Source organism: Astatotilapia calliptera, chromosome 14 (assembly GCF_964374335.1).
Source record: "Astatotilapia calliptera chromosome 14, fAstCal68.1, whole genome shotgun sequence".
Taxonomy (NCBI): Eukaryota; Metazoa; Chordata; class Actinopteri; order Cichliformes; family Cichlidae; genus Astatotilapia; species Astatotilapia calliptera.
Genome location: NC_137435.1, coordinates 3,474,059 through 3,489,604, shown reverse-complemented (window position 1 = coordinate 3,489,604; position 15,546 = coordinate 3,474,059). Strand labels below are relative to the sequence as shown.

The window sequence follows — 15,546 nt, the reverse complement described above, 5'->3', positions numbered from 1 at the left end:
CTGCCGTGAGTCGATATTAAGCCCTGGTTGTGTTCGATACTGCGGTCACTGCTTGCATAAACTATAATGCAAACTCAGCATAAAGATTTAGACTCAAGCTTGAGGTAAGTTTGACTCGCTTTAGTAGTTTCCTGACTGATGGAAGAATTGCAAGGCCATTAAATTATCATGAACCTTCTTGTTTTACCAAACAGCAGCATTTAACACCCTGAGAATAAGAATCCAGCCATGTTGGCTTTTAACATGTGCCACAGGTCAAAGCACAGTCTGGGATTTTAATAAGTAAACCTTTGTGGCGGTCTCTTCATTTCTTGGTTTGGTGACGTTTTGGCTTTGACTCCAGCGATCAGAATTTTAACAGAGTTTTGTGTGACTTGGCCGACATTCTTGTTGTCACATCTTCTGTAGGAGTTGTAACTTAAGCTCTGCCAGACATAATATTTCAGGGTGAATTTTAGTTTTGTTGTGTAAAATGAACGTTTTACATTAGCGCTGGTTTTGAATGCAGGATAGAGATCCCAGACTAGCCTTCATAGACTAAAAACATGAGTAAATACAATTTGTTTTGCACCCCCACCCAAAGTTTCGCCTCTCCTCTCCATCACTTTGTTTTCAAAGATTTCCCTTTCTTCTTCTTACTTGTCTCACGTTCCCACCCTTCCCCTTGCTTTCTAACCCTCCTTCTTTGTTATTTTCTTTCTCTCTTTATTTCTTCTTTTTCTCTTGGACCCTTCCCCCAGTTTTCCCACCTCGGTGCTCCATCGGGAGCACCACAAAGCCTGGTGCTGCCGTAGCAACCACCGCGCCACCGCCTCTGCCCCGGCAACAGGCCGTCGTCAGGGCTGCTGACCCTTGACCCCATCACAGCTGCTTACCCATTGCATATCCCTGGCTCTCTGCTCGCTCCCGTGACCAGGGGGTCACACACTATATCACTTTCACCAAAAAAACAGGACAAGACAAGAGAGGAGAGGAAAGGAGAGACGAGGAGATGAAGCAAGGACACAAGGAGAGAGGAGGTAAGATGACCAGAAAAAACACAGAGAAGAATGAAGATTAAGAGTCGACATAGAAGGAAAACTAAAAGAATCAAAGATATGAAATTAAATGAAGAAAGCAAAAGATAACAACCTTAATATATGTTAAGTGGAGATAAACGAGGAGCAAAGGAAAAAAGAGATGAGGCAACACGATGAGAGGACAGCAAAAGGAATAAGAGACCATCTTATGGTGGAACACACACCAGCCCTGATGCTAATGCTCTGACTCATCGCACTCCGCTCTCATCACCTTCTATCACCACTCATGTCAGCTACAAATCTGTAAAGTTTCATGACTGCTGTCTTGCAGCGTTGTGATGCTATCATGTTGATATATCTGTCCACATACAGACAGGCAGACACAGACACATCTTCGAAAGTACTCTAACCTCTTTAGATACTCCTGCTATAGCAAGCAACAGCAGGCCCCTGTTTGCTATTAAGACATTCACCAAAGAACAAAAGCACAAGGTGAAACCAAATGTATCCATTCTGTTGAAGGTTGTAACAAAAAACAAAGATTAGAGAAGACAGAGTGAAGAGAAGACATAAGGCACAGCGGAAGGAAATGAAAAGAGGAGGGGACATATGAGGAATGAAAAGGAAAGAGAAACAAGAAATCCAAGGATCAGGAAGGAAATGAAAAACAGTGAAGTGCTACTCGTGTGTAAATCGACTTTGGGTTTCTTGGCGGTAGACAAAAATAAGTTATATTATTGTTATTATAAAGAGGACTGTAAGAAAAGAATAGGCATGATGAAAGGAAAGTGAGATTAGAGATAGTTAGGGAAAGAAAAGGATAAAAACTGACGATGAGCAGAAATAAAAGTAGAGAAGAAACCAACAGGAGAGGGGCGATGAAATGAGAACATGAGAAAAAGGAAAGCAGGAGCTGAAAGACTAAGAGGTTTACTTGGGTTAAAGACATAACATTTATGGATCTATCTAGCATTATGTGAAAGTTCAATTTATAAAACATTATAGAAAACAGTTTAATCCTCTAAACTTTCGACTCTTTTTTAACTCTACTGGTTCTACAAAGTGCTTACATCTCTCATTCATATTCATGAGCATGGCACACAAATGGTGACACATTAGGCATTCACCTTTATGGTACTGAGTTTGTGTCTGTCAGTATTTGTCTGTGCAGAGAGTAATGAACCCACGGTGGTGTGTAGTCCTCCAAAAAACTCAGCGCAGCATGGATGATGCTGTGCATAGGCTAGATGTTGATTGGTTGAAAAGTGGGCTGGAACAGGAAAAGGGACGACAGGAAAAATTCCCCCAACTGGAAGAAATATGAGAGAGCTGCCCTGCACAGACGACTGATGGAGCCAGGTTCAGCCGGGCACATGTAATAACATCATGTGTTTCCAGGACTGAGGATGTGTCTGAAGCAGACTCCATTCCCCTGTGTGCCACACGAGGAAAGAAAACTGGTTGCACCTCACACATTTTAGGCCTCTTTTTTCCTTTTTGGCAAAAGTCCACCCTCTGCCATCACATACATGTCACAAAGGACATGTTTAGACTCTCTCTTGAAATGACTCCTGACAGTCAGGAGTTTGGAGGAGAATTAGAGAACAACCCACTTTATCATGTGAGTCATGGTCACCCCATATAAATTTAATATTTAAGCTAAGAAGCATCGTGGCTGTTCTCTGATAACAAATTCGTTTGAACTGTTGTCATGGACAGTATAAAGATGTTGTGGTTAGCACTGTTGCCTCACAGGAAAAAGGTCTGGGGCCTTTCTGTGTGGAGTCTGCATGTTCTCACCAAGTCTGTGTGGTTTCTCTCCGGGTACTCTGGCTTCCTCCCACAGTCCAAGACATGCATGGGATGAGGTTAATTGGTAATTCTGTTCAGGGTGTACCCTCCCTCTTGCCCTCTGACAGCTGGGATAGGCACAGGCACCCCCACAACTCTGAATTGGATAAGTGGAAGAAGATGGATGGACTACATTAGCAAAGGCTCCTTAACAGAAATGAACCCTGTAAAGCATCTCTGTCGCTCTGCGGACAGCTGCCATGTTGCTTTTGGCTGCTTTTGTTTGGTTTCAGTAGAACTTCTTGTTTGTTTGAGAAGCTCAGAGCTGCAGTTGGTACAGGAGTCACTGTCACTTTGATTCAAAATGAGTGCAGAGCAGAGGCACAGTTTCATGCCGCTCACCACAGCAACACAGCACAGCAAAGAAACCAGCTGAACGTTGAGACTTAAAAGTGGGTAAAAATAAATTTTCTACAGGACTGTGTAGATGTATTTATGTCTGTGTGTGTGTATACATGTTTAGACATCTTTGTGAGGACAGAAAATTGGAATGCTGCTATACTTGTGGGGACCAACAGTCACTTGTTGGGACAAAATGCCTGTCCCCACAAGTTTGAAGGCATTTTTCACACTCAAAATGTGGTTTTAGTGTCAGGGTTACAGTTAGGTTAAGGTTAGGTTTAGGCTCAGGGTTAGGATTAGGCATTCATTTTTGATGGTTAGAGAAAGCGGCTAGGGAAAGCATTATGTCAATGAGATGTCCTCACTAAGATATGAAAACAAGTGTGTGTGTGTGTGTGTGTGTGTGTGTGTGTGTGTGTGTGTGTGTGTGTGTGTGTGTGTGTGTGTGTGTGTACCTTGGTTTTAGGTGCTGTCCTCAGTGTAACCTGAACTGGGCTTTATTAATAAATAATGCATCTGAACCAGTCAGCTCATCAGTCAGCTTTTGAGGCAGGCAGTTCTGGCTTATTCTGCCATTTGCCCTCCAGCGGGACAGAAACAGACGCAGCATCAGAGATTATCTGTCTGTTTTCAGACTCAGGATTCAGTTTCAGGTGTTTCTGTTTTTGTTGCGTCAACTGGGCCGACCTCGTTGATCATGAATCCTGAATAGTAAGTGTTGTTTCTTTCTCTGCGCAGTGCATTACCGAGATGAAATGATCAGCTTGTAATAAAATGACACCTGGTCTTTAACACTGGCTGCTGACATGGAAAGTTAGGAGAAAACTTAAGCATGTGTAACATGCCCGACCCTTGTTTTTAACCTTTGTTTTGTAACTAGAGATCAGTCGTATCAGACGTATGTCAGTCTAAAAAGACATACAAGCCAGTTTTATTGCTGAGGTGTCTAATTTGAGCTTATCAGTAAATTGTAAGTTGTGATGAATTAATGTTTTATGTCCGTCCATAGATTTGCTGCATGTTTCTATCAATTTGTAGAAAAAAAGCAAAAAGAGTAGATAATTGGAGGCATTCAGTTGTAGGTAATCTGCAATGGCTCACTAGGCCTCTGTGGCAGATGGGTATTGTTTAGTGGTGCTCAACAGAACAAAGACAAATTGTAACTTCTCGCAGACAAGAGTGCTACAGAAGAAACCATACACAGAAAGACATTTGATCCCAGGTTCGACTTTGCGTCTGTGACTTATGTGTCCATAAACTATGTAATGCAGCAGCTAACCACTTTGGTTTAATGCTACTCATTCAGAAATACAACACAATAATTTGCATCCATCTAGTATTACCAGGCAGCTGCTTTACTGCCAGCTTTGAGAAACAGTTGTAATAATATCAACAACCTGGTTCCAGGAGGGCACGGTTTAAGCTGTAGCTCCAAATTCTTACATGAAAATAAAACTGAATGGAAAACTGTGTAGTGTGGATGGTTTTATTCACGTTCTATCAAAAAGCTTGCTTCTTATTCATTAATTTGTATCTTTAATGGGTAAAAGTTAGACATTTAAAAAAAGGAGTTTCTTGGTGACGACCACGTTGTTACCTGTGATTACACAAAATGACATTACTGGTGAAACATTGTTTCAGTATCTAGAACTAGTGACTGTGATAAACCATTCCTGATGAGCTAACATCTGTCCAAGGTTCACACTTTCATTTGACTTGTGGTTCAAGCACTTCATGGTGCTTGCACTGAGTGAAAAACTGCAAGTCTTACAAGCAAACAGCACGACTGATTTTGCAACCTTCACACTGTGCACTCGATATTTAGTTCATATGAAAGCAAAAAACAAAAATCTTCCAAATTTAGAGCCTAAAACATTCAAAATATCAGATCATCCCTTGACTTTTGTTATAGATGTAATAAAATCTGGTTGCAAGTGTGCCACCCTCTGCATTTCTTAAATTCATGTCAGCATTCAGAGCTGTATTTGATGTGTGTTATTTGCTAGCTGGCTTTCAACATTTAAATTATGCAGCTTTTTATGGCATGACATCATTTACATCTGAGATGGAACCTCTGTAGTGGTTCATTCATGCATGTCTTCCTTGCTTCCCAGTGACTACTTGTTCAAGCTTCTTCTCATCGGTGACTCTGGAGTTGGAAAGTCATGCCTGCTGCTGCGCTTTGCGGTAAGACTGTGCACACGTATGCACACAAAGACACGCTCACTTTCCCTTTTTAACACTTAACTGCTTGCTGCAGGATGACACCTACACCGAAAGCTACATCTCTACCATAGGGGTCGACTTCAAGATCAGGACCATTGACATGGATGGGAAAACTGTCAAGCTACAGATTGTAAGGAAACGGCGAAGCGGTTTTGTGAGGGAACATCATAAAGTTGTTTTTCAAAGCATGAAAGTCTTAAAAAAAACTGTGTAATGTTAGCCTCAGTGCTATTTTACGTGTGTGCATATACTCCTTCAGTGGGACACAGCAGGTCAAGAGAGGTTTCGAACCATCACCTCCAGCTACTACAGAGGAGCTCACGGCATCATCATTGTGTATGATGTCACTGAGCAGGTCAGTGTGTATGTCTTCATCATCATCTAAAAAGAAAAGCATTTGAACATGAACTCCAGACCTCCTGCTGCTTCGCTTTCTCTCTCTCTCCTCAGGAATCCTTTAACAATGTGAAGCAGTGGCTGGATGAAATAGATCGTTACGCCTGTGAAAACGTCTCCAGGCTGCTGGTGGGAAACAAGTCTGACCTCGTTAGTAAGAAAGTGGTGGATGCTGCCACTGCTCAGGTAACAGGCTACATGCAGCGAAGAGGCTTAACTTCAAATACTTAGAAATAACTTCACACCTGTGGTTTTATTAAGCATCATAAAACTAAGTGGAAACTTAAAATGGGAAATAATTTGTTTTTTCTTTCCAAAATAATTCTAGACATGAGCACACTGGTATTTTGACATCATCACATATCTCTATCAGAAGGTTTTAGCATCGTGGACAAAGTGTCTGGCTTTGTGCTTAGACACACGTACTGTGGCAGCACTGGAGGCAGGAAGCAAGTAGTCAAGTTAGGAAGATCGACAATCATGCCTAATGTTTCAGTAACACTAAAACCAGATGACAACCTCACTGTGACTAGTAAGAATGGGTGGTTGTCCTGTGACTGTGTGGTGATTTTTCACATTCAGCGAATGAGTGCAAACAGTTGCTGCGATCAGATGTTTGGCACTCAACCACTAATCACTCAACCTGCAATCACTCTCAGGCAGATTGTTGAAGGTTGGCAAAAAATTACCACCTCATTTATAAATGCAAACAGGTTACTAACACGCTGAAGTCCCTCTGACTGAGTCTGCACCAATGAGCACAATTCATCTGGGACAACTCAGCTGGTTTCAAACTGGGTATTTTCTGGGTATACTTCTATCTAAAAGTGGGACTGCCTACCTAAGTCATTTGGAGTTAGATTGCGGTGCCGCAGTAACTGTCATACAATCTGGGGAGGAATTCTTGAGACTCCTTTCTTAATCTTGGTGTCGCAGTAGTGGTAGAGCAGGTCATCTGCTAATCAGAAGATTGGTCCCAAAGATATTTGTCATGCTCCATTTTGCATGCCAAATATCTACGGGCAAGGTATTACCTCTGATGGAGTCTCTCCGATGCGTCCAATGGAGTATAAATGTGTGTGACTGTTAGATAGAAAGTGTTAACTTTGGAAAAGCATAGGAAAAAATGCTTGTATGAATGAGGCAAGTTGTATAAAGTGTGCACAGTTAGAGTAGGAAAGCTCTTTATATGAACCAGTCCATTTATCAGATCTATGAGGTTCAGACACCTTAACCCCGTTCAATTACAAACTGATACAGACTGGCCCTCTCTTACTGACTCTAAGGACTCCAAAGAGTCAATTTGAGGGGAGCAACTAACTATGAGTCTCTCAGGAGACTTCAGCGTGTTAGTAACCTGTTCCAAATCTAGACTTGGACTAAGAAGCAAACCATTTGAAAGGATAGGAGATTGCAAGCTCATATATTTAAAAGTAGCATTGGAGGCAGAGCCTTCAGCGTTCAGGCCCATCTTCTGGGTAACCAGCTCCCAGTTTGGATTTGGGAAACAGAAATCTTCTCTACTTTCAGGAATAAGTTTAAAACTGTCCTTTTTCATCAAGTAGTTAGGGCTGGATCAGGTGACCCTGAATCCTCCCTTAGTTACACTTAATAGGTCATGCTGCCGGAGGTTTCCCATGATGCACTCGGTGTTTCTTCTTCACTGTGTTTACACATCACTCTGCATTTAATCATTAGTTATTATTAATCTCTGGCTTTGTCTTTTGTCCCGTCTTCATCCCCACCCCCTCAGGTGTGCCAGAGGTTGCTTCTTGTTAAAAGGAAGTTTGTCCTTCATCCCTACGGTCCTTACCTTACAATAAAAAGCACCTTGAGGAGACTTTAATGCTGTTGTGATTTGGATTGAATTAGTAGTCAGGTCATTGACAGGGGCTTCTTCGGACCAGTGAGCATCTTGTACATGCACCAGGAGCTTTGACAAACCGGCAGTATTTGAATGAAAACAGGCTCAGTGTTCTCAGTGCCAAGTCTGGCCAGGCGTTCATCGACTTTGTAGCTTTCATGTCTAAATTCCTTTGAAAAGTACCAGATGTAAACTTGTGAACTAACTACAATATTTAAATGTTGACTCATCAATAATTCAAAAGTCTGATTAGGGTTCTTTTTCAGAATGACTACTCAGTTCACTCTTAATCCAGGAGTACAAATTACATGTAATACTTTACTCTGGAATCGAATTTTAGAATTACAGTTGTTGCATTAAATGCTTTTAAACTGTGGTGTTTACACACTTGCTGCTTTTAATAAGACTTGACCCCATCCACAGGACCTGGCTTCGTCCCTGAAGATCCCGTGCTTGGAGACTAGTGCGAAGAGCTCTGATAATGTGGAGAGGGCGTTCCTTACCATGGCCTCTGAGATCCACAAACGTCTGGCCAGTGAAGGAGGGGGCATGGAGGGCGAGTCAGCAGAGGCCAGAACCGCCAAGATCAACAGCGCCCCCCTGTGGCTGGGAGGGGAAAAACAGACGCAGGAGGCCAATAACTGCTGCTGAGGTGGAAACATAAGCACAAATATTTATTACTTGATGAGACAGATGTGTCATTTGAAAAAGACCCAGCTGTCTGGTTGAAGGACTCATTAACTGAGTGTTACAGGCACACATATCGGCATATTTTTGACATTTATGACTTTGGAAGAAAAACACATTTTTGACTTGACTATGATATATTTTTGAGCTTGGTACTTTTGAATGAGATAGAGGTTGACGTTTTTTCCTTTTACAATTATGTTCATTTATTTTAAAAAATGAGAAATGGAAGTAAAACTAAATAAAAAGAAAACTATAGCACATTATAATAAACTAGGACCAAACATGCAGAAATCAGAGCACAAGTGTAGACGACATGATTTGGAAATACAGAGAGGACCGCTCTCGTGAATAGCAATAGTTGAATGTTAATTAGCAGCCACACAGTCTTTAATTATCTGATATAAGCAACCTGACTGTATGATTTCAGTTTCTATAAATGCCTCAGACTTATTAACCAGTTCCTGTTGTGTTTTGCTTGGTGTTTGTTTATGTCAATAAAGATATCTGAAGTTGGTCTTTTTTGCTGAAAATATAAAGAGATACTGAAATTCTTAAGATGATATTAAAAGAAAGCCTGATCCTGATCTGCGTGATTAAAGTTAGAAGATGATTGTTTCATGGTTTAAATGAGCTAATCTTGGTGGTTTGACTGAGACAGGAGATCAACCACTGAACATGAAAATGCACAAATATCATTAACATCCTTTTTTTCTCCCCTCAAATTTTTAAAAGTCAGCTTCCATTCAAGTTGCATTGTGTGATGTCGGTGCCAGTTTTTGGGTCAAGACTTCTTAATTTGGAACTCTCAGATCCAAATACAGACATGGAGGTCTGGACAATAAGGAAAAGTCTGTAAATTCAGAATAGCAGTGAGTTGATTATCAGGTTTTATTTTTCTCACAATCTGTCACACTTGTTGTTTTTCGAACTTTCAAAGATGCAGAAATGTCTGGGAGCCGCTGATTTTATATAAAATGTTCATATGGTAAATGCTAACTCATCTGGCATTTGACTTACTAGATTATTAAATGTTTTAAAACCTAAAAGATTCTTGAGGAACTTTAACTCACTATCTAAAATCTGAAAATCACTGGACATCCTCAGGAGATATTGGCCTGACAAATATCCCTTTGTGATGTGAAGGGATTTCTCATGAAGGCCAGGCAACCTTAAATATGTCATATTAGTGTCATTTCAACATGAATTAATTTCCTCTCTTTGCTGTGACAACAGTATTATCGCAGTGTAACAATGACTCACTGAAGGCCGACTTCTTTGTAATCAACTGGACGTTGTTTTAGCAACAAGAAGCTTATGAAAGCAGCTGAGAGACTGAGAACTCAGCAACTTCAGCTACTCAAATACAATTTAAATAAACTTTGTTCTTGAAATGTAAAACAGATGGGAAATAAGACCATATTTTAAATGTGTGAGCTTTGTCTACACTATATGGTACTGAGTACCTACACCTACCTACCTAGCTACCTACACATTATGCCTACAGTGTGAGCCATAGAATGAACACCAGCTCCCTGTGCACAGTTTGTGTGCTGATGTTAATGCTGGAGAAGGTTTAAAATGAATAGAATATACAAAAATACTCTGGAGTAGAGGAGGATACACAACAATAATGAAACCATAGTGACTACACAGCTGATATACAAGCATATGTGTCAGTCCGATCCTTTCCCTACAGTCAGCAGTGAGTTCTGCACTGTCCTCAGGTTTGATATGAGGATTTAAAAGCAGTTTATTTTATGAAAAACTACAAAAACTACAACAGCTGGACTGCCTCAGACAGGCAAATGGAAACAGGATGAGGGGGCAGGACAGAAACTGGTAAGCAGTTATTTTTCCTTCCACTAGATGTCAGTGTTGCTCTGTATTTGTTTCCTACAGAGGTTGACAGCGTCAGTGTCATTCATGATCTCTTATGTTTTATGTTCGCCCCCCTCCTCCCCTGCATCTCTCCCTACCTCTGAGTATCTCTTTCATCTTTACATCTTTCACTCCCACTTGTCTAACCATAGCCTACCTCTGTTCCTCCACCCCATCCTCATCCCCGGCCTCTTGCTGCTTTTCCATCATTTCATATTCTTTTTCTTTTTTGTTTTCCCCTCTCCCTCTTACTTCTCTCTTGCCCCACTCGTCTACACCCTTAATGGACCTCTCACTTTATATCTTTCTCCCATTCTCTTTTGCCCTTCTGCCACACATGAATGTTCCAAAATGAATCTTAATTTGATTGCAGAGATCTACAGCTCAGGTGGGGGAATCTGTCCATAGGACAACTATTAGTCGTGCACTGCACAAAGTTGGCCTTTATGGAAGAGTGGCAAGAAGAAAGCTGTTGTTAACAGAAAACCATAAGAAGTCCCGTTTGCAGTTTGCCACAAGCCATGTGGGGACACAGCAAACATGTGGAAGAAGCTGCTCTGGTCAGATGAGACCAAAATGGAACTTTTTGGCCAAAATGCAAAACGCTATGTGTGGCAGAAAACTAACACTGCACATCACTCTGAACACACCCCACTGTCAGATATGGTGGTGGCAGCATCATGCTCTGGGGGTGCTTCTCTTCAGCAGGGACAGAGAAGCTGGTCAGAGTTGATGGGAAGATGGATGGAGCCAAATACAGGACAATCTTGGAAGTAAACCTCCTCGAGTCTGCAAAAGACTTGAGACTGGGGCGGAGGTTCACCTTCCAGCAGGACAACGACCCTAAACATAAAGCCAGGGCAACAATGGAATGGTTTAAAACAAAACATATCCATGTGTTAGAATGGCCCAGTCAAAGTCCAGATCTAAATCCAATCCAGAATCTGTGGCAAGATCTGAAAACTGCTGTTCACAAACGCTGTCCATCTAATCTGACTGAGCTGGAGCTGTTCTGCAAAGAAGAATGGGCAAAGATTTCAGTCTGTAGATGTGCAAAGCTGGTAGAGACAGACCCTAAAAGACTGGCAGCACCCAACAACATAGCACCCAACAATCTGTGGGATATAAATATTTCTAACATTAGTAACTTGACAGTTAAAAAATTAAACTGCTGAAGGGCATGCCAGGAGGTGCTGTGTATTCAAGAATAGTGAAGTCAAATGATGAAGAGAGGAACAGGAGAGCAGTGTCTGATGTATTGAATGATTTTTGTTTGTTTTTTGATATGCTGAACTGCAGATCAGCTCAGGTAGCCCCGCCCACACACAGTGACAGGAAACTAGGTGAGACAAAGAGCATGTTAGAAAAGGCTCATTTATTTTAGCCTGCATTTTAAACTGTGCTCTGCTGTTTAAACAGCTGCTCTGAAAAACGATTTCAGCGCTTAACAGAGCCTATGAATAGATTCTTGTTCTATTGTTGTGTGGCTTTATCATCTTTATTTTTTCAATGATGTAATTCAAATGTTCAGCATTTTATTTACACTTACTCTTCTACTAATAGAATGATGACCTATATAAAGACTCATTTATGCATTTATAACTTATTTATGTATAATAACAATGACAACAACGGTATAAACTGTAAAACTGCCAGGTTCTTTAAAAAGCATGAAATATAAATATAAAACAAGATTAAAATGCTAATTATAGTTAGAACCCTCAACCCTTAAAAGGGGTAGCTTTTAACCCGTTCACACATAGTGGTCACTACAGTGGATATTCAAAGGCTGTTTTCTTGTATTTGTGTCAGTGTTGTTGGTATACTTGCACATAAACCAGTACACTGGACACTGATGTGTCCAGTGTAGTGCCCTGCCATACCCTGCCACCCACTGGTTGTTTAATGTTACTACAGATGTATGACGTGTTTTATGAAGGAATTATGACAACTTCGATAAGGATTTTTTTCTTAAGGATTTTTATTTATCTTTTCATGCCTAAAGATGAATAAAAATACTTCCTGATTGAGGTTGTCATAATTCATGTTTGACAGGTTTAAGGAATTAAATTAAAGTTTTACTTTTTTGTTTTAGTGTTTATGTTACAGGTACCGGGTGGCAGCACCTGTAGACAGCTATATATGTGTCCTGTAAACAGGAAAGAAATGATCAGACAGGGAGACTGGCTTGCCGTTTCCTGAATACTCCGCCATTATTTATTCAGATTCACAATTATGCACTCCTTTCATTACTTTTACAGTATTACAACTGTGTATTTACTTATTCTTAACATAGCTCACACACACATTCTCCATAACACATTCCAATGTTATAAACATGACCAATTTTCTTGTAAGACTTGGTTCAAAATGAATTCCAACAAGACAAATCTATAAATCTCAAATAGCTTGAAAGAATGGTATAATCAGCACCATCTTGACATGTGCACTGAATTCACGGAAACACTTTATGGCAGAAACAAGATACTAAAACAATACAGGATAACGGTGGAGCCGATCACTAACATCACAGAGCATAGGAGGTGTGCGACCCAAACTAACATGCTAACCTTAGCATGCTGCTAAAGCCGTAAACAAATACTTACAAAAGTGTAATTTACTGTACTACACAATGTTGTACGCTTTCACTTTCCAACCGTAATGGTTAGTCTATGCTATATAATGGATGTGATTGCTATTATATTCTACAGAGGTGTGGACTCGAGTCACATGACTTGGACTCGAGTCAGACTCGAGTCATTAATTTTATGACTTTAGACTTGACTTGAAAAAATGTTCTAAGACTTGTGACTTGACTTGGACTTTTACACCAATGACTTGGGACTTGAATTGGACTTGAACCGGTTTACTTGAAAAGATTTGATATTTTACCCCAAATATAAAATTTAACAGGCATATTATATAGAGATTGAAAATGTGACGTCATTCACGGGTAGAACCGCAAAGGATTCTGGGAACTCGTGGCAATCGGTACTAGCGCACGCAGGCTTTCAATTAAAATCAGTTATACAGCGATAAAAAGAAACACAAAAATGTCAAGAAGCCGTTGTATTATTAACTGCAATAGCCGGTCGCATGACAGCCACGGGAAGCCGACGGGTAAAGAGATCGGTTGTTATTGGATTATGTCGTTGAAGAGAAATTGTTCAAGCCATGTTTCCGAAGTAACAAAGACGCGACGGATGGCCTGGATTGCAGCCATTCAAAGATCAAATATAACGTCCCAGAACACTCCAGCTCACAGGTTAGTCTGCTCCAAGCATTTACACGAAGGTCAGTGTTTTTTAGTAGTTAATACGTCACTTTCATAACATAATTAGTGATATAGGTTACAAGCAAGTCTGGCGCTGAACAGAAATTGTCGCGCTATGCTCCTTTGTTTATTGTGCATAAATAGTGAATTGTCCTGACACAATATTGTGTTTCGCTTCTGTTATTATGGTACATTGACAAGAACATATGCTTTTATTCACAGGATAAAACAGGTTTTTTGTATCACTAATTGCCCAGTACGATTACAGCATACAATATTGTTGTTACTGCTACATTTCTGTGATGCTACCAGAAATGATTTCCACTACTAATTAATTACCGTTGAGCTCAAAGGTCCTATTAATACACGGTTAAGGAATGTGTATTTATGACGAGAATTTGTGAGACTGGTAAACTTATGATACGTACGATGGTCTTTCGTTCTACACGGTGCATTTCAAGGTCCTGCACCCATCCGTCGGTAAACTGTACCTGGGCTTGTTGCAGTGACCTGAAGTTACTAAACTTCATGAGTGTATGCACTCACTCCAAGAACCGTATGATTATAAATATGCATATAAATATGCTACGATGAGATAGCTGACTTCATCTAACTAGCAAATGTTGTCCAGGCTACGTTGGTGATACAGTTTTTTTTAATGTGTATGATATTTTTGTCATGCGATTTTAAAGCCAGTCCTACAACCGCATCCAAGAATAACATGCAGCTTATCTCAGAACTGTCGGTGAAAATTATTCTTGGAGCTAGGTTTAATTGAGCTGCATTTTAAAGAGGTGCAATTTCACAATTTGTGTATATTTTCTAAGTTCACTATTTTGTCATGTGTTGAGAAAAACACAGATTTTAAAATTACATGGTCTAATATTTACATTTAGCATAACTGCAACATTATTTTTTCGTTTGTTTTTTTTAAAGACTCGAAAGGACTTGAAATTCAAAGTTTCAGACTTGTGACTTGACTCGGACTTTTACACCAGTGACTTGAGACTCAACTCTGACTTGCCTGACATTACTTGAGACTTGACTTGAGACTTGAGGATAAAGACTTGAGACTTACTTGAGACTTGCAAAACAATGACTTGGTCCCACCTCTGATATTCTATTTCGGGCACGATACGAACCTGTAAACAGGAAAGAAATGATCAGACAGGGACACGTGACTTGCCGTTTCCTGAATACTCCGCCATTATGAGAAAACAGCGCGGAGCATGCGCTTCAGGCTGCTAACAACAGGCCAAACCATGGTCTCACACTGCCACCTATTGGTATAAAAATGAAGCGTCCACTACAAATATCCCAGGGTAGTTACCAAGTTTCCTGTTACAATTACTGTAGTTATTTAGGGCATTTCCAAATGGAAATATCACTTACATTGAAAGTGAAATTACTTAAATTAATTCACATAAATGTGATCACACATTAGTGGGTATCACATTTACACTAAAGATTACACCAAAAAGATCCAGTTTAAAAACCATCATAAAAGCAACCTCTGATATGTAAAACTACCATGTGAGAGGATTAATTTTAGCCTTTGTTAGCAAAGCGTTCATGAAAAAGTCTACTCCAGTAACGTTTTGTACTTCTGCCACCTCCAGCACACAACATACTTTTTCTTATCAAACTCTTTGTGCTCAGTCCAGCTCAGACTGACGCTGAAGATGTAGTTTCATGTCTGCTGTACCACCTGCAGTCTGTGTCACGAAATAAGATCAGCAGGTTACCTGGCTGTCTTTTGCATTGAGTTCCAGGTATCATTCAAACAGTTCGTTTTTAACCCAAGGTACTTCTCTGCACAGCTGTCCTGCTGTGGAGCAGGTGCACTACTCGGGTCCATTACTTGTGGCATATTTTCCCTTCAGGATCAATAAAAGCCAGCAAAAATGAATCTTTTTCAGTTTCTTTTTTAAAACACAGTAAATATATAATGGTTGGAGCTCCTTATTAATTGGGCCAAGTTTCTGGCATGCCAGAGGGGATCCCTG

At 40.4% G+C, this 15,546-nt stretch overlaps 1 protein-coding gene and 1 long non-coding RNA gene across 2 annotated transcripts; one reads left to right on the top strand and one right to left on the bottom strand.

Annotated features, from left to right (window-relative positions):
- The first annotated feature begins 3,663 nt into the window (after positions 1–3,663).
- Positions 3,664–8,924, top strand: LOC113036848 (ras-related protein ORAB-1-like). Its single transcript, XM_026193389.2, has 6 exons — positions 3,664–3,923; positions 5,327–5,399; positions 5,473–5,568; positions 5,698–5,793; positions 5,889–6,020; positions 8,122–8,924. The coding sequence occupies exons 1-6, from the start codon at positions 3,910–3,912 to the stop codon at positions 8,347–8,349; spliced, it is 639 nt and encodes a 212-aa protein (XP_026049174.1). The 5' UTR covers positions 3,664–3,909; the 3' UTR covers positions 8,350–8,924.
- Positions 8,311–14,996, bottom strand: LOC145419962 (uncharacterized). The gene is made up of 2 exons (XR_013901234.1): positions 14,619–14,996; positions 8,311–8,345 (listed from the first exon to the last, which is right to left on the bottom strand). It is a non-coding gene; the product is annotated as an uncharacterized LOC145419962 (long non-coding RNA).
- Between the last annotated feature and the right edge of the window lie 550 nt (positions 14,997–15,546).

Excerpts from the sequence above, each read along its gene's own strand:
- LOC113036848 (XM_026193389.2), top strand. Across the intron at positions 5,400-5,472 it reads GCCTGCTGCTGCGCTTTGCG|GATGACACCTACACCGAAAG; the intron begins GTAAGACTGTGC and ends TGCTTGCTGCAG. Across the intron at positions 5,569-5,697 it reads AAACTGTCAAGCTACAGATT|TGGGACACAGCAGGTCAAGA; the intron begins GTAAGGAAACGG and ends ATACTCCTTCAG.